The 19,378-nt window shown below is 37.8% G+C and overlaps 1 protein-coding gene and 1 long non-coding RNA gene across 4 annotated transcripts in view; both read right to left on the reverse strand.

Moving 5' to 3' along the window:
• LOC136268121 (tubulin polyglutamylase TTLL5-like) overlaps positions 1 to 19,378 on the reverse strand; it is a 35,662-nt gene that overhangs the window by 6,698 nt on the left and 9,586 nt on the right. For all 3 annotated transcript variants that reach the window (XM_066063358.1, XM_066063360.1, XM_066063359.1), the window contains exons 7-17: positions 18,386 to 18,455; positions 18,016 to 18,202; positions 8,992 to 9,083; positions 8,831 to 8,938; positions 8,369 to 8,450; positions 8,212 to 8,273; positions 8,068 to 8,159; positions 4,143 to 4,279; positions 3,431 to 3,490; positions 1,050 to 1,082; positions 584 to 623 (exon numbers count right to left, since the gene is read on the reverse strand). In XM_066063358.1, coding sequence (XP_065919430.1) covers positions 584 to 623; positions 1,050 to 1,082; positions 3,431 to 3,490; positions 4,143 to 4,279; positions 8,068 to 8,159; positions 8,212 to 8,273; positions 8,369 to 8,450; positions 8,831 to 8,938; positions 8,992 to 9,083; positions 18,016 to 18,202; positions 18,386 to 18,455 — 963 coding nt within the window. The remainder of the gene's footprint in view (positions 1 to 583; positions 624 to 1,049; positions 1,083 to 3,430; positions 3,491 to 4,142; positions 4,280 to 8,067; positions 8,160 to 8,211; positions 8,274 to 8,368; positions 8,451 to 8,830; positions 8,939 to 8,991; positions 9,084 to 18,015; positions 18,203 to 18,385; positions 18,456 to 19,378) is intronic.
• On the reverse strand, positions 13,974 to 17,490 carry LOC136268126 (uncharacterized). Its single transcript, XR_010706881.1, has 3 exons — positions 16,140 to 17,490; positions 14,792 to 14,863; positions 13,974 to 14,277 (listed from the first exon to the last, which is right to left on the reverse strand). It is a non-coding gene; the product is annotated as an uncharacterized lncRNA (long non-coding RNA).

Raw genomic sequence — 19,378 nt, forward strand, 5'->3', positions numbered from 1 at the left:
GCGATATCCGAAATGACGTTTCTTGATGTTGTCTATATTATCTGTGATGTCACAAAAAAATGGCCGCCGTAGTGTGGGACTTTGTACATGGAGGTATTGGGTGAGATAGTGTTTCCCTATGATAGCATTTGTAAATTCGAATAAGGGCAAAGGTGAGAGATTTTTTTTTAATAATGCAATACATACAAATAAGCCTATTTGTGTGTGAATTTAAAATTTTCGGTCTGCTTTCCTTGTCAAGCGCGTTTTGCACTGTCACGGTACATGTACTACTTCTTACCTTTATTATCTTGTGGTTCCATGTGTAAAAAACTAGACAACATTCATTTCGAATACTCAAGTACAATATTTAAAATGCTCTAATAAAGCAGTCATTTAAACAGAGTATACACTTATCGCAGTGACAATCTTGGCAAGATGCCCTCATGCTTACATAATGCTATAACAGTATAAAGTAGCTCCAGCCCTGTGTCTCCAGCTTTCAAATGTACACAGATTATAGATACGCCAACTAGTTTGTTTAATTATTCTTTGGACAAATAAGTACAGCATATAAATTAAATTATGTACATGAAATAATTACCAGTGATACTTGCTCCCTGGACTGCGAACTTCTAATCCTTCTGCAAAACATAAAGATCATATACAATGTATGTATAAGTACTCATTTAATACTCTGGCCCTTTTCCCGTATCCAGTCACATATTAGTAAAACAGTGATGCTGATTTCATTATTGTATTACCAAGGCAGCAAAGCAAGTACAGTATACACAGCCCCACACCGACCACCCACAAACCACAGTATATAGCTAAACTAATGGTTTTTGAGAGAATATTTTTACAGATCACCACCATCCAAAATTTCAAGGGGGGAATCTTCATTTCTTCAGGATCTTCAGCCAATCGGGTTCTGATAGCTGAAAACTTTAAGGGAAAAATTTTTCACTAATAGCTGTTAATCTGCAAAATTCCCCCCTTGAAAAAACCCAGCTATACAGCAAACATATATTACCACTATCTCAATAATAACACAAAATATAGGCACATACTCTTTTGGTGCAGACATGGTTCTACTTCTAACCCTGTAAAAAAAAACCAATTAACCTAATAAAAAAATTAATTAAACCTGTATATTAGGGCTGAAACAGATATCCATATTATCTGGATAGTGATTTGAAGCCATCAGGATAGTTTCTCCTAATAATTTAAAGCAATTTTATGGCAAATTTTCCTTGATACATAGTTTCCACATTGAATGTTATTCATATGAATATTATAATTGTTTCTATTCTAAATTCCTAATATACATCGTTTTTATAGCAAATGATGATGTCACTATCCGATATCCGGATAGTAAAAATTACTATCCGTTTCAGCCCCACTGTATATGTAATTAGTTCTACTGAATGTACACACTGGAAATGTGAGAATCAGGACTCATTGCACTATCTGAGTTGATGTGACAATTACTGTATATGATGATTAAATGCATTGAGATTGCAATGGTGGCTGCAAAACTCATTCAGCAACCTAAATACTGCATCATTGCTAAACCTTGGCTATATTGAGAGCATTGGAAAAGTTTGCAGTGTATAAACTGAAAAGTAAAACTTTTGAATTCCTAGTTTTAAAAAGACCTTCTAGGTGCACCCAAATATAGTACTTGGCTTTGTCTCATGCTATATTTGTCTCTCAACCACACCCTATTGAAAATTACTTTTGACTCTTCTATACATTAGAGCAGTTGACAGGTTGACAATTTTACTACATATTTTGCTTCCCTCAGCAGACAGCTATCCTTGACTAGTCCAGTAGGTGATTAAGTTGTCCTTCAAGTCATTAGAACAGGTAAATGTTTGCAACCATTATAATCCTTTCTGATCATATAATGCAAAAGTAAAAATTGTTACATTTATAAATTTTATATTCAATTTTCCTATCTATATATGCAACAAAATGCTAATATTTTGGCAAGCAGTTTACTGAAACAGCTATAACCAATTACATAGCTAATACATAACATTTTTTTTGTTTTTTTAACATTTTACAGCAAATTGTTCTGTATTAACATCTAGTCCAAAGCAGCCAAGCTGTTAAAGAAGGGTGCAGCCTTCCAAAGGTGAAAAAAGTTGTGAAATCAAAGATAGTGTGGCCAATTGCAAGAAACGGCTGCAATGATGTTAATGCCAATAAGTTTTAATGATCGCTGCATCCTTTTTTCTGTGAATAGATAAGATATCATTTCTTTTTGTTATTGCAAACTTGGCTTTAGGGCTTTTGTTTCACTTGTCAATTTTCTTACTACAGGTCTCTGGAATGACAAAGTGTAAAAATATTTAAATTGTGCTTTATGTGACCGAGCTCTCTACTGGGTGACTTGTAATGTGGCTGAACTCTTTACAAGGAGACTTGTAACATAGTTGAACTGTCTACTAAGTGATTTGTAGTGTAGCTGAACTTCTACTGGATGACTTGTTACGTATCTGAACTACAGGGAGACTTGTAATGTAGCTGAACTTTCTATAGGGAGACTTTTAACGTAGTTACACTCTCAGCTGTAAGGTAACTGAACTGTCTACTGGGTGACTTGTAATGTAGCTGAATGCTCTAATAGGGTGACTGCACTATTAGAGTATCTTGATCGCACATTGGTTACTCGTAGTTGGTTTTCGCATTACAACTCACTTGCAATTTCTTCTTAACAACTTTTTCTGCAGTAATTAATCTACTTACATTGCAATTTCAGTTCATTCCTTTCAACAGTTTGGCTGGTAGGAGTACCAACTAATTATTTTTACTTACGAAATTAGATTGTGTGCCTGTTACATATGATTGGTGTTTTTGTTATTATAACTCCATGACTATCAACTCGATTTCTTTCAAACAACAAAAGATTTGACTACGATAGTTACTTCACGTACAAACCAACTTTCAAGCTATTCCGTCAAGCAGTTCACCCTGCAGGTGTGACAACAAATCGCTTTTGCATTACTGAAAAACCCACATAACTCCATTGTTCTTTATCTGATCTGTATAAAAATTGGATTGAAAATGTACTCATACTGCCCTCCAAGTTGAAATACATCAACCAAAGCATGCTCAAGTTATTACCATTTTGCTACTAAAGTGTGCAAAAAGAATAAAAGAAGAGAAAATAAGACGAACTTTGAAGGTGCGAATCTCACTGATGGCTGGACAGATTCAACTTAAATTTGGAATGAGAGTGCCCTACCCCAAGGGAATTTCCACAGCAAAGGTGGTGAATTTCTGGCACGGATACATGAAAACGGTGTTTTCTTAGTTCACACACTTGTCTGTCTGTCACTTGGCCGCTACAACACACTATTGTGTCTTGATGGAAACACAGACAGCCTATCAAACAGTTAATATTATTACCATCACTCTACAGTAATATAAGTACACAGCTCACCTGTCAGGAAACAGTTGACAATGCAAAGTGTAGTTTACTGCCTTGTGCTCTAGGTAACCTCTACAACAGAAGTGAGCATTACACAAGAACATTCATAGTAACTACATATCCACAACACCTCAACATGTGCATCAATGTATTTCCTTATGGTAAGCATAGAGACATGCAGGTGAATAATACTAGCTATGTACATGTCTGCAAGATTTGCATTCTCAAATACTGAGGGTGATTCATCACTATGGTATGTACACATTGAGCTGAATCCTCAAAAACATTTAATAACTCCATGGATGCGATTACACATGACCTTGAAATTTGGCTCATTTGTAGCACTGCTTGACCCACTAAAAATGTTTTTGTTACGGCCAATCAAAAATTTCACCATACGTTTCCTAGAGGAAGCCATATAAGTGTAGTGTCTATTCTATTGTTTTCTTGTACTTGTAATGGAGCCTAACTACGCATGTCTGTTGTCGACACCTTTACTAGCACCAATAATCATCTGGTTGACTGAAATGTTAATTCTCCCGATAAAAAAATCCACTTTTCATTTTTAGTTGTTTTTCAGGATCCAGCTCAACTTGTACATACTTTAGTACTCTATTAAAGATAAAAAGATCTCTGAAGATGAAATCCATGATAGGCATTAACTGATTACAATGCTACAGCATGTCCCTTTAGAAATAGGTTGCATATGTAAAAAATAATTTACCCGTATAAATCCCATGTGTCCACTCGAGGAAATATCCTAACAAATTTCCCCCTCCTTGCAAACTCTTCTTTTGTTTCCCTAACAGCATGCATACTCTCAGCAGTGTAGTTTAGTTTGCTCACATCTGTGGAACTAGACTGTAAGATAGATTGCATGTATAAACATCACATCAAGACACACGGTAGTGTGTTGTGCGGCCCAAGAAGCTGGCGCGCCACACCGTGAGTATATTGACAGGAAGAAATAAAACGCGATTTTATCACACCTTCGTAGCTCCGTGATCCTTCATCCGATTGGAACCAGTTTTGCTGCAGAGGTGCCCGCCAGGTAGGCCACCCCACATACCAAATGTGAAGAAAATCGCCTTAGCCATTTCCGAGATATGAGTGCCCAAAAGTTCGTTTTTATTTCTTCGTTTTTTTTTCTTCTTCGTCTTTTCACACACTTTGAAAAATTGCTATAAAACACAAATGCGTATTCCAATCGACTTGAAATTTGGCACACATAAAGGGAGTTCAACGACGAATCCTAGTATCTAATTTGGTGCAAATTCGGTGAATGGTTCAGGAGTTATGATCGATTATTTGTGTAAAACAAGATTGATTTGTTGTCACGACTACAGGGTAAACCGCTTCATGGAATGAGTTGAAAATCGGTTTGTGAATAGATCAACCATTTTAGGAGTGCCTTTTGGTGGTTTGAAAACAATCGAAATTAAGATCATGGAGATATGACATGAAACCGAAAGTGTGTAACAAACAAATCACCCTGCAGAGTTTGGCTACAAAGAAACCATCATGTAGAGAGTTCAGCTGCAAACATATCACCCTGTAGAGAGTTCAGCTAGATGAAGTCACCTTGTAGAGAGTTCAGCTACAAAGAAACCACCATGTAGAGAGTTTAGCTGCAAACAAAAAGCCTGTAGAGAGTTCAGCTAGAAACAAATCACCCTGTAGAGAGATCAGCTAGAAGAAGTCACCTTGTAGAGAGTTCAGCTACAAAGAAACCACCACATAAAGAGTTCAGCTGCAAATAAATCACTTGTAGAGAGTTCAGCTACAAACAAATCACCCTTTAGAGGGATCAGCTAGAAGAAGTCACCTTGTAGAGAGTTCAGCTACAAAGAAACCATCATGTAGAGAGTTCAGCTACAAAGAAATCACCCTGTAGAGAGTTCAGGTAGAAGAAGTCACCTTGTAGAGAGTTCAGCTATACAAAGAAATCACCCTGTAGAGAGATCAGCTAGAAGAAGTTACCTTGTAGATAGTTCAGCTACAAACAATTCACCCTGTAGAAAGATCAGCTGAAGAAGTCACCTTGTAGAGTGTTCAGTTACAAAGAAACCACCATGTAGAGTTCTGTAATAAATACACGTATTATATATATAATTTGTAAAATATTTAAAGTATTTAACATCTACTTCATCTTTTCTTCTTCCTGTGGTAAAGAAAAAAAAGATAGCTTATACAAATACAAAAAGAAGTGAAATCTAATCCAAAACAGCCAAGCTGTAAAAAAAGAGTGCGGCCCTGAGAAAGGCTATGGTGAAAAAAGATGTGAAATCCAAGGTGGCGGCCAATAAATGGCTGTGATGGTAGGTAAATGGTAAAAATTTTAATAATGACAATTCAGGTGAATTTGGTGCCAAGACCAAGCGGCACAAAATTCACCTGAATTGTCGTTATTTAAAATTTTTATCATTAACCTACCATCACGGCCATTTCTTGGCTGCCACCTTGGATTTCACATCTTTTTTCACCATAGCCTTTCTCAGGGCCGCACTCTTTTTTTTACAGCTTGGCTGTTTTGGATTAGATAGATATAACCTGTACAAACAATCTATATATCCAAGAATAAATTACAATGGATAATTACTACATTTAGAAACAAGTTGATGTTGTGCTACTTCTAAAAACCAGGCTCTAGTTATATAGCTGGAAATATATTAACTAAGGCTTCTGTTTGTAATAATGCAGTTATTGTAATTATGGATTTCATAATTGGTGAATTATTTTATAATTCTCTAATTACGTTGCTATGCATTGCTAAGAAAACGCATTTTGAACAAACCGCTTTCAACAACTTATTGCACACAGAAGTATCTTTTATAGTGTTTTTTTTCCTGTAAATTCTCTACAAAACCTCAAGGCTACCCTTCATTTTCATTCACATGCGTAAGGACACACTCCTTTTTGAGTCGAAGAGATATGCATTTCCTAGTAGTCCAGAGGCCTGCTACAGTGTTTTTCAGTAGTAAAGACATGAAGTGCCCAATGGGAAGGTAGTTCACGAAGTTCATAGAGAGTCGTTACACCTGTATTTCAAACCGGCGAAAAGATACCACCTCAGTGCAAACCTTGCCTATGCTCAAGTTAAATACGGGCTTCATTTAGTAATTAAATTTCATATACTGACTGCATGGTAAAAGGATTTGCTCACATGGGTGCCTACGGACAAACATACACATTTTAACAAAAACAATTTCAGTAAACCAGGGTGGTTTAAAAAAATCTCCACCCCTGTACATCCAACATTATTACATTAGTTGTGTCCAGTCCCCACTCAGATTGTTTTAAGAGAATATATGACCGTTCTATTAGAGCATTTCAGCCTTCAAACTATGTACAATATCAAAGGGATTTGGGTTTTACCCTTCTACTACATACATGTGCACAGTTATGGTGTTTACTATCACGAAACAATGAGTTCACATGATTTAAAATCAAACAATTATTTAATGCAGCTTGATGCGGGAAAACAAGGAATAAAGTATGATATCAATTAGTCTCGTTTCCTCCAGCACGCTTATCGATTTTAGATCATAAGCACGCATCAGAAAGGGTCTGGTGAACATCTCCATCTAGTCTTGTCCAGCCAATCTCCAGAATCTTGAGAGCGTTAATTGGTGCTGAATGATTATACAAGAGGTGAAAATTATGCTATTGCATCACGAAGCCACAAACCTCTGGAAGACCTTGGAAGGGAACTGAGAAACAGTACGCTCTGTCAAGCCCACCACCTCTACGACGCTTACAAAGACTCCCCGCCACTTCCCAAGTAAGTTTACTATAGGCCAGCTATATAAAAACTTTAGCAATGAGGTTTGCTGACCAGGTGAATTATCGTGACAAGCTATACAAGCACTCCTTCAACACTAGAGCCGTTTCTGTAGAGCTGTAGCTATGTAGCTATAGCTATTCTAAATACCTGCGAACTGTACTTAGTGTCAAGAAGTGCTTGTATAGCTTGTCACGATAATTCACCTGGTCAGCAAACCTCACTGCTAAAGTTTTTATATACAGTGTAGCTGGCCTATAGTAAACTTACTTGGGAAGTGGCGGGGAGTCTTTGTAAGCGTCATACAGGTGGTGGGCTAGACAGAGCGTATCATTTCTCAGTTCCCTTCCAAGGTCTTCCAGAGGTTTATGGCTTCGTGATGCAATGGCATAATCTTCACCTCTTGTATAGTCATTCAGCACCAATTAACACTCCCAAGATTCTGGGGATTGGCTGAACAAGACTGGATGGGGATGTTCACCAGACCCTTTCCGATGTGCGTTTATAGTCTAAAATCGATAAGCGCGTTTATAGTCTAAAATCGATAAGCAAGCTTGAGGAAGGGTCTGGGGGACGAGACTAGATATTAATGGCCTACAGCAAAACAATTTGACTTATGCACACATGTATGTCATTTTGCATGGATGTCTTTGATTGCGTAGGTAGTCAATCTCTAATTAAGCGTCCATTTAATTAATCCAATCCTTCACCCCCAAATATATTGGCATTTATCTGTACAACTTTAATTAGAACCATGATAAAACATCAGAAAGAATTCACTAACACCACTTTCAATTTCTAAACAAATTATATATTTATTGAATTAAGATACTCGACTATTGCCACAGTACTACAAATACAGACATACCAAAAAAGGTTTTACCCTTTGTTTGCACTCAGCTACACTATCTTTTTGCCTCCTTTTCACTTCCCCACTGTATGGGTCTTGTACAACAATTCCTAAATCAGCACCACACTTATACCTTTTTACACTTACACTAGTCACACATACCCACTAAAGAAAACAAATCTGCCACTAAATTAGACTTTATTCTGAAATCCAGTGGTGCATCACTAAAACAAAATAAATCATACGAATACAACAATAAAAATATTGACATTTACATTAAACATACACTCTTAAGCCAATCACAATCAAGTCATCTTACCAGGCCAGGGATGGTGACAAGTTCACTTCCAACAACCATGGATAAAGGTTTTTATCAATCAGAATGTCAAATCCATATATCTCTGAAGAATAAAAATAAATTTGTAATGTGCTTTTAATGTATAGCAGCAAATTTGGAAGTAATACAGTATGACCTCAATTACACAAACAGTATAAGTGACTGCTCTATTAGAGCATTTCGTCATTAGGTGAACGTTCTATTAGAGTAGTTGGACAGAACTTTGTATATAAATCAATGGGCTTCGTTTATTGAACAAATTCACTTATCTGAACACCTTTATGATTGAACTGACATACAGATGTTCGGATAACAGAAGTCCTACTATAAATGGTATTACTGATGGTCTGACAATAACTCGTGCTGTAGCTTATGATAGTAAATGCTATAAGTCAGTACTCCAATGCTGCCACTACACATTACACTACATACATATGTACATACCAAAGCAATTAGTTCTCTGGCTCATAAATGCCTTACAAGCTCCTGCAATAGGTAGTTCTCCACTAATGATAGTTTTAATGATAACGTCTTCCACACGAGATACTAGAGCTAGAACGAACACAAATTATCTACATATATCATTGACACACTGTACAACTAACTAGCCACATCTTTGCCTTCTTCTTCTAAATATCTCAACATAGCACTCATACTCCACTTGTTTCCATAATCTTCTATTGTTGGATCTTCACATCTGCATGCAACGTTATATCAATTTAACGTTACATTTAGTAGAGCAGTTCAGCAAAAAAATCATTCACATTTTGATAAAAGCACTAAACTTGGTACAACATTCGCATAATTCATACTATTTCATATTAGACATGGGCATTAAAATTACCAATCATATCCTGCTCAACCTAAAAAGTGAAAATGCCTTAGGAAGCCATAAGAGTGCCTACTAGTAAATACAGTAAATCCTCAGTTATTCGACCCTCATTTATCCATACCCTCGTTTATCCAAAATTGGAAATGAATGTTCTATTAGAGTATTTTGAGTCCAAGTGTATGTTCTAATAGAGTATTTTTAACATAGCTACAGGTGTATGTATGGGCTTTAGCAATTCACTTACCTGAACACTTTTACCATTGCCTGAGACACATTGGGGTTCGGATAACCAAGGTTCCACTGTATACTGAAACTTTGCATTTGCATAGACAAGCAAGGGATGGTCACCCAAAACCTGATCAAGGGAGGTTTTCATCCAGGTCATTAATTTGCCATGTTAAAAAGCATGGACGGTCATGGTATGTGAAACCATATATGTGCAACATATTATTTCTATTGGCTCCATTAGAAGTGTCTAAAAACAGGCCATTTTGAAAGATTTTCTGATTGCACCTGTAATACATTTATGCGGTTTTGAATGTGTTTGTATGGTTTCCTGACCAGAGCTTAAAACGTTTAAAAGTTTCAAAGCATCCCCTAAAGCAATGATTTTGATGTGGTACCGTATCTCAAACAACTTTAGTGTACCTTATTCAACTTCCACAGAAAATTGGGTGCTTTTATCACAAAGTGAACAATTTCATCAAAATTTGTTGCTTAGCCACTCTACTAATTATGCTAATTTTAAAAACCAAGTGGCCCTGTAGTTTTTAAAAGAAAATATAGTATATTCTATTACTACACTATCATCTATTAGCTTTTGCTTTGCAATCATACATTATCAATGTAATTTAATGTACAGTGGTCCCTCCATTATCCAGCCATCGATTAACTGACTTTCAGTTATCTGAAATCAAAAACCCACAATCAATAATTTTAATCTATATAATAATTCTCTAACTGTTTTCTGGCACTGCACCTTTGTTCTTGGTCAGATTCCAATCGGATTGGTACCATTCAAATCTAAAATTTGAGGCGAATCTTTTGATCCAGGATTGGTGGCAATTCGTTAAACTATGGGAGATACCCTTTAAACCGCCATAACTACCTTAGGAAGACAAGAATTTGTCCAAATCTTTCTGGAGACCCCTATAGTGTTATCAGCCTCTCCACCCCAGCCTACACTAGACATTTCTCTCCCCTGTAGACAACAGAATGAGAAATGAAAAAATCGAGGCCATAAAAATTTCAAATGCAAACTCCTCCCAGGGATTAGCTTCAAACTCGCTAGACCAACTACTCGTCCAAATCAATGTGTCATAAGGTGGTTTTCGTGTCTATCATTACATGCTAACCTTGGTTGCGAGATACTTATCACTGTCAAGGCCATTATAAGTTTACGACATGCATATATGGCATTCCGGTATACATGTGTTGCTAATAGCAATCAGATGACGTCATGATTTAGCTATATAAAAGCTTACAATGAGATAGGATTAATCACCTTTTCATGATTTAACCAATCACATCAGCGAATTTGATCATGTGATCTGGTGTGTACACTATCATCTGGCAAAAAACACACTCACCAGTATAAAAGGAGAGTTCTGTAATGGGTGTGGCAAGTTGTGACAGAGACTACACAAGAAAGACTTGCCAGCAATACACACTATGCACCCTGCTACACTGTCCACTACAAGGATATAGATGTCCTGAGGCCTACACTGTTGTGCGCTAGACGAAGTATAGCTACTGCAACATAAAGACAAGCAGGTCAGGGACTATAGACAGGCCTAAAACAGATGATTACCAGCAAAACACCACTACAAAGGAGAAGGAAACAGTCAAAAGAATGGAGAGTTCTGTAGTGGGTGTGGCAAGTTAACAAGCAATGATCACTCCAATCAGGCTGCTTAACAGACTACACAAGGAAGATTTGCCTAAAAGACACGCTCTGCACCCTGCAGGATGACACCATTGTGAGTGAGGAAGAACAGAAGATTATGTTCGAATAGAACATACATCTACCTTACCAGGCGACGAATTGTGGACAAGATCATGAAGTTGCTATTATAGTCTTCAATGTGTAGGAAGACACATTTTATTCCTTGGTTAACTCTACAGGGACAGCTGAAACTTCCAGAAGCTCTATTAGTAATAGAACACACACAACCTCTAATTGAGCAACCACTCTTCGTATGAAGGATTCACCTAGGCTATGCTGATACCTTAATTCTGAAAGCAACTAAAATATAACACTTCTCAGTGGCAGATCCAGGGAAGGGGGTGCCCCCCCACTTTCTTCATCCCTTTAAAAAAATGCATACAAGATCGAGATACTCTAATAGAGCAGTCACTCTAATAAAGCAGTCACAGTGTTCATGAGGCAGTGTAGCTTAACTATGAATAAGGATCTTTATATACTTTATAGTGAATACATTTGGTAAAGGGCAGTCGTTATTGCTGTGACCTTTTTTTTCTTTTCTTTTCCTCTTCAACTTCAGCAAAGATCCACCCCTGCTTCAACCCTTTCCAAACTTTGGATTCGCCCCTGCTTCTCTCTCCAAATGCACATGCTGGTGTTGACCTTGCTCAGTACAGCTGATTAACTTGATTACCCATACTCAATACTGTACGGCGTACATACTTTGTCATGCAATAAGTAAACAACACTATGACTAGGGTGTAGAAATGGAATTCTAATTCCATTACTCTAATAGACAACACAATCTACCTAAATATAAACCACTGTATGTGACAAACGCAAGTTGAATTAGAATATGGCTAATCACTTTTGATGGTTGAAAAAGGTAGCTGAGCAATTTTTATGAGTCCAGTAGTCCAGTCCAGTAATCCAGTCCAGTGAATAGATACACACATTTGAGTACCACCACTTCTGAACGTCACTCAGTACTACCTTGAGTGTCCAGTTGGGGGATTAGCTGTTCTTCACCATTGTAAAATGATATTGTTCTGTAGATAAGTGATCTCTCCTGCATCTGTTGTGCTGTTGTCCTTATATTTCCTGGTGTTCCTGTTTGTCTGCCTTACATCTGTCGTGTTTCCTTCTTCTTGCATGCTCTTCTCAATTTTGCTTCTTCTGGTGTTTCTCTTTCCATTTGTTCACTATCTGTTAAGTTCTCTGTGACATCTATGGAGCGATTTAGCTCTATAGTTTGTGTTGTCCATTTGTATGATGCATGAAATATAAGGAATACGTACATATCAGTCTTATTCGGAACATCAGTAAAACATGCCAGTTATTGTGAACGTACGTGCCAGCCTTATATGGAGTGTCAGTAAATCACACCGGTCAATATGAATGTACATACTAGCCTTATATGGAGTGTCAGTAAATCATGCCGGTTATTGTTTGTGATATGAATGTATGTACCAGCCTTATACAGAAGTATCTGTAAGTTATAAATGTTTTCTTGCAATTTTCAGTGAACGAGATGTACGAACCATTGACTCGCTAGTGTGAAGTTTGCTCAGACTCCAACAACTAAGAAGATTTTGAGTAGTTTTAACGTATGCTCTGCCTACTGTACCCATTTTGACTTGAATGCATGTCTAGTAGTGAAACAGACCAACAACACTGTTGCTGCCAGTCACTACAACAGTTGTAAAGCTCATTAGGAAAGCTGTTCACAACATATTCAGGAGCCTGTTTCACTTCTTACAGTGCATTTCAAATTGGCATGAAGCATACACATCAAAGAAAAGCAACATAAAGCTACCATACATGTATAAATACAGTACAGCAACATTCCTTGCTCATACTGTCAAGACTCACGGTAGTGAGTCGCGCGGCCAGTAAAGCAGAAACGCGCGCCGCAGACAATAAATGACGCGACCACTACGTGAGGATTTTACAAGAACGAACGTTCTCAAATTTGGCCTTCCTGTAATCCGCCCGTCACTTACGCTATCCCTCTGAAACTCTGGAGTTGAACTCATCGTGTCACTAGTAACTACCACACAAGCAGTGAAGCAAATCCATGCCGATTGTTTCGTGATCGAGATTGCCGACATGAAAGGGGACGTTTCATTTTTTTTTTTTATCGCATGCGGTTAGACGCAACCGCAGGTGTATGCCTTGCGTTCCTTTGTGCATTCCGAACATTGATCGCCCTGTTATCGCTTCAGTATTCACTCAATCACCTCAAGATTCACATCATCGATTTCACCATACATGATTACCCTACAGTCGTGATTTCAGCACCAAACGAAGCTTCAGTCGTCCTCAGTCGACCTAGAGGCCAAATACAAATCCCAGATTGTTGTTTTCCGCAATACTCGCTTGGCATGTAGGGCAATGTGTCTTTAAACTGTTCTGAAAGTTTCGTTCAGATTGAAACATTTGTTTTCGAGAATGGCTAGTTTGAAATTTGAATTTAGTCGCCCCCACGTCATTTGCTCTCTAAGAATTTTACTCGGAATTTAAAGAATGACGCAGAGCACAACTGCGGTCTCTGGGTATTGATGAACTGGCGCTCTATGTAGTTAATCAGTACATATAGCCACCAAGAAGTGTGCTGCCATAGATTATAGTCCATAGATATAGCTAATCTATGGTGCTGCATACCATCCTTCGTTTTGAAATTAGTCGCCCCCACATAATTTGTCCTCTAAGGGCGCGGCTTAAAGAATGACACAAGAGTACAACTGCGGTTACCAGTTGTTGACACAAGCTGTGAGTAATTAGCACATGTAGCTAGCTTAAAAGGAAGTGTGCAAAATCGCCTAATACAATTGTCACCATGCATTATTGCATTTTATAGCACCCCCACACAAAATTACACATGTAATTACAACATACAGAGGAGACACATGAATACCAAACACTTTTCACAACAATAATGTAAGAATTGTACAATAATGACTGTAATATAACTGCTATGCAAATGTTTTCCAGTGGCCCGCCATGGTAGCAAGTCTCACATGACGGCATGTATATTCATCCAAACACAATGGGAGTAACGAGTGAGTATGATGACAACAAGTTGGTATGACTCCATTTGTAGAATCCAGATGAGTGGGTGTGGCTCCAGTATGTCTAAACGGTTAACAAACATTCCTGTTATAAATACGTGCTAGAGTTGCAATATAATAGTATAGTATTTAAATGCAATAATACATAGTCTCCATTGCATCACTATCAAACGACACTAAGTGGAGGATATTGTTGCATCTCTAGTATGTACACTCTATCAGTACAACCTATCTTAATGGCCACTAGTATAGAAAGACAACCACTCTTGAAAAGCCAATTCCAATTGAGAATTTATACACTGTTACCTGCTGAATGAGTGAAGGTGGCAATAAACAAGTTCCACCGTAATTTATACACGTGATCTGATCCTGTATATTCTGTCAGTGGATGAGATCCACTTGGCCAGGACAAAATGTGACTCAAGTGCCCTGGATGATCCATACTCAACCAACTTATGACCCAGTGGCACAATGGAACTGACTATTTATAGAGAATACAATTACATTTATTTCTAAGATGTGTGGATGTGTGGACACATTACAACACATTACATGTACATACAAGACACGCTACGTACTGTTTTAGCATTTCAAGTCACCACATTATACACGTACCAGTCAACAATGCTTCATAGTGCCCATCAGTAAACCTGAAGAAAAGTTACGAAAAATAAAAATTCACATAAGTACAATGAAACCTCATTAATATGGCAGGCTGTGGGACCAAAAAATTTGGCCTGAATAACAAGGTGGCCTTATTAATGAGGTCATAAGTAATGCTTAGCTATATTTGGGACCTACTAGAGGTGGCCAATATAATGAGGTGGTCTTATTAAAGAGGTGGCCACTAAGTGAGGTTTCACTGTACATATAGTTCACAATATTGTGAACAATATTAATGGTTAACAATATACACTGAAACCTGCAGGTCACTTCTTGTGGAAGATTGCTCTCTACACAAAATGACACATTCAGAGATTGTATTTAGATGGATGATACAGTAACGCATTGTGACTTCAATACTCGTGATGTGTCACTGCTAGGCAGCAACCATATACACGGCACTGCCACATCGCACTTGCTCGCACACACAATTTTGCTAACGATTTTACAAATTGATAATTAAGGGGTGTGGCAACTAGCTGTTTCCCTTCTGTACAAGTGGCCACCAAGACAGGTCCACTGTGGATGAAAGCCAGGCATTAGATATTTGGTATTTCATGTGTTGAAGACATTCCAGGGCTTCTGGTAGTCTCAAATCTCACCACAGTTTAACTCAGGCAGTGTTGTGGTCACCACTAAACTACTGGGATGCTGTGTTATGTTCATCTTATGCTTGGCTACTATATTGTAGAACTGAAATGGATACTCTGAAAAATATATCCTATGGATAATGACTTCATCACTTTCTTCATCAGGAGCTTATAAGGACCAACAGTGAAACTTTTTACACTTGGGGCTGACAGTCAACTGCCTATGTCTGAAGCAGTGCTTTTGGTGCTCTAACAGATTGGCTGCCCCCTTGCTGCCAGCACTCACTGTCTCATACGCTGTCATACACTAAATCCATCTCTATAGCCAGTTAGAACAGCATGCTTCTTACCTTTTTTTAAGGCCGCATAATGCAGCCACCTCTTTAAAAGGCAAGGTTAGAAAATTTTGTCCCTACGGCCTGAATAATGACCAGTTTTCACTGTACTATTAGTGATTAGTGATCATGGGGGATTATTTATTAAGATACTAAGATATACAAACGCTACAACCTCTAAATATAGCAGTAAATTTTTTACCCTGGTCCAATGTCTCATAATAATCGTGACTTCGTGAGAGACTCTACTGTGACAAATACATGTTTATCATGATATGTGCTAATCGCCTTTTTACAATTAAGTTTTACAACACAAATACATGTATAGTTAAACTCACCAATTGCGACTAAATCCCTTCAACACGAAAAGACAAATAATGAGACAACCTTGGAGACAACAGCCACACAAGCCTATTCTGGTGCGTTTATTTAGTAGTAATATAAATTTTAAAGGCGTTTATTTACAACAGGACATAATTACGCGCCCCTCTATTGTCTCTGTACATACTTGCCTTTTCTTTACTATTCTCATTTCATTTCACAAGATCTCTTGGCAGGGGCGTAGCTTCTTCACTTGAATTAGTCAATGCTTGAAGTAGATCGAGATACTCTAATAAAACAGTCACATTTCTACAAGTGCCATATTTTTATATTGTAAAGTCTGTAAGTAGCTAGTAATTTAAACTATACAATCCGATGCTAAGCAGAAGTTGTAACTATGCTAAATATTGATTGCTGTGTTCAGCGGTGGAGCAAGTAGTTGATATGAGGGGGGCTGGGCTGACCCAGACTTATTTCTATAGTTTAGTAAGGTGAGACCAAAAAAAAAAAAAAAAAAAAAAAAAAAGGTCGCAACCAACTGACAAGAGCTTCCACCTCACCAGCTACCATTTCTAGCTGATAAACTACATAAAAATCCTTACATAGCTCGCTACACACTGAATACTTTATTAGAGTGACTGCTCTATTAGAGTATCTCGATCTTTATCACGGTTTTCAGCCCCACTCCAAGAAAGATAATTTCGGTGTGATATCATTCTGAGGGGGGGCTAAGCCCCCCCCCCCCTTTCCGCCGCCTATGGCTGTGTTACAGCTGTTTTGTGACTGCTCTAATAGAGTATCTTGATCGTTTCAATGCAGTACAAGATGAAAGGCAAAGTGTTGTTAAGGGTTTACTAGTTAAAATGGGTGTTAGTTGACTGCAGTTGCATGCCACTAACAGGGCCGTCCAGAGAAATTAGAGGGCCCAGGGAAAAGAGTTAAAGAGGGGCCCAGGGGCAAGGAAGGGTCTAGATCCTGACTGCTCTATTAGAGTATATCGATCTTTCTTTAAACAGGTATTCAAGTGGCCCCTTTCAGGCTGTGGTAGGGGGAAAAATACCCCAGTTACCCCCAATGTGGGCGGCCCTGGCCACTAAAATTACAGTTATATTTTAATATTCTGTCACTGTAATCTGGGGTTTCTGTCAAAACCATGGAAACTACTGACTCACCTACTGTTATCAACAGTGCATTGCTTATTCTAACAAAAAGTATTGAAATCCCATCCAAAAACAGCTTATAGCTGTAAAAAAAGTGCGCGTCCAAGTAAAGCAGAGTTAACTGCGACAAAAAGTAATGATATCATAATGCGGCCATGTGCGAGGTGTGCAAGTTGTAATATTAGCTAATCAGATAATACAATGTTATTGTTAAAGTGTTAATGAGAACTATGTGATGCTGCTAGTTTTGAAGTGTGTGAGCATCTTCATAAATGCCACATAAATTTAATTCTCAATAAAGCAATGTGTATAGATTCTCTGATAGTAATAAATAGTTTGAGTTTGGCCGCCTTTCCTGTATACAGCAATGCTACGAACAAAGGAAAGGTGGCCAAACTCAAACTATTTATTACTATCAGAGAATCTATACATTGCTTTATTGAGAATTAAATTTATGTGGCATTTATGAAGATGCTCACACACTTCAAAACTAGCAGCATCACATAGTTCTCATTAACACTTTAACAATAACATTGTATTATCTGATTAGCTAATATTACAACTTGCACACCTCGCACATGGCCGCATTATGATATCATTACTTTTTGTCGCAGTTAACTCTGCTTTACTTGGACGCGCACTTTTTTTACAGCTATAAGCTGTTTTTGGATGGGATATACAATATTACACACATATAGCTACACAAATATAGCAGACAAACAAAACACACAACCTGACATATTCCATGCTCTTTTTGTTAATACTATAATTGGTCAGGTGCATACGCTGGTTATGGAGGTTTCTACCAGTTCCATTGTATCTCACTGTAGCAAATCTGGTAAGCCCTTCCTCATACAGGAATATCCTTAAAGGATAGTAACTGGTAACTGCCACATATAAGCGAACATCAAACTTGAAACCTAAAAAGGAACCAGAATAAATATGGGAGTAACTTTCATTGTATACAGTTAAATCCATGTACGCATGTACACACAGATATATGCACCCTATGATGTAAATGAGATTGTTTAAAGATACATGTACCTAAAACTACATACAAAATATGTTGCATATTAGGGCTAAATGTAAGTGACGTAACATACCATCAATGCATAATGGATTATCAACATATCTTGACACTACCATTGGGTCTTCAGTGGGTATCTGGCTAGGCTATGTATTAAATACAGTACATGTACACTTTACATGATGGCCTTAAAGGCAGTGTTACCTATGTGCAACAGAAACAATAATAACAACCAATACAATCATTATAACAATTATATGTCTTTTCACCTACAGTCATGGCACAAGTGGTATACACCATGGGATTCGTCTGATGCACTCTCAGGTTTGGGAAAATAAATCAGGCAAATCCCTCATGGCCATGGTATAAGTATATTGTTACATGTAACACTTTCATACCTCAGATCAAAGGAATTCCAGAGGATACATTTGCCATGTATACCTCAACACAGGGAGACATCTAAATGTACACTGGTGTACATTGAAATGTATCCCAGGAAAGTGGTTGCACTTCTAAAAGAGCAAGCCACTTTCATCAAAGCAAGTATGGCCTTGATGTGGATGAGGTAGTGGTACAAGCTCAGACTGAAATCGATTGTGAGAATAAATCAATACTCACGTGATGATTACCACAAAGTGAAGTGTTGCTAGAAGCAGCAGTCAAACGAAGGCGTTTTGATATCCTTGCCGTACTACAAGTTGGAAAATGTTACTTAAAGGTGAGAACTAGTCTTACAGTGCATTCCCAAGCGTTTCGGCATGTATTTGAATGTGCACATTACGGACGACACGAGTTAACCACTCTATAACGAAGCCTCACCCCTTTAGGTCTTTGTATACGTTGTGATTAGTCTTTAAACAACGCGAAAGCATTAAAACACTTGTAACTTCCCCAAAATTTTCCCTACTCGACTTTCCGCGATATCCATAGGACTCATTCGTTTATTATAACAATCGTAGCTACAACGTTACTTGCTGCCTAACCATAATCGAATCTTTCAGGCATGCATATATAACGAATCCAGTGATTCCACTCGTATTGGCATTAACACTATCAACCTTAACGAAAG

Source organism: Dysidea avara, chromosome 10, assembly GCF_963678975.1.
Source record: "Dysidea avara chromosome 10, odDysAvar1.4, whole genome shotgun sequence".
In the NCBI taxonomy this organism is placed as follows: Eukaryota; Metazoa; Porifera; class Demospongiae; order Dictyoceratida; family Dysideidae; genus Dysidea; species Dysidea avara.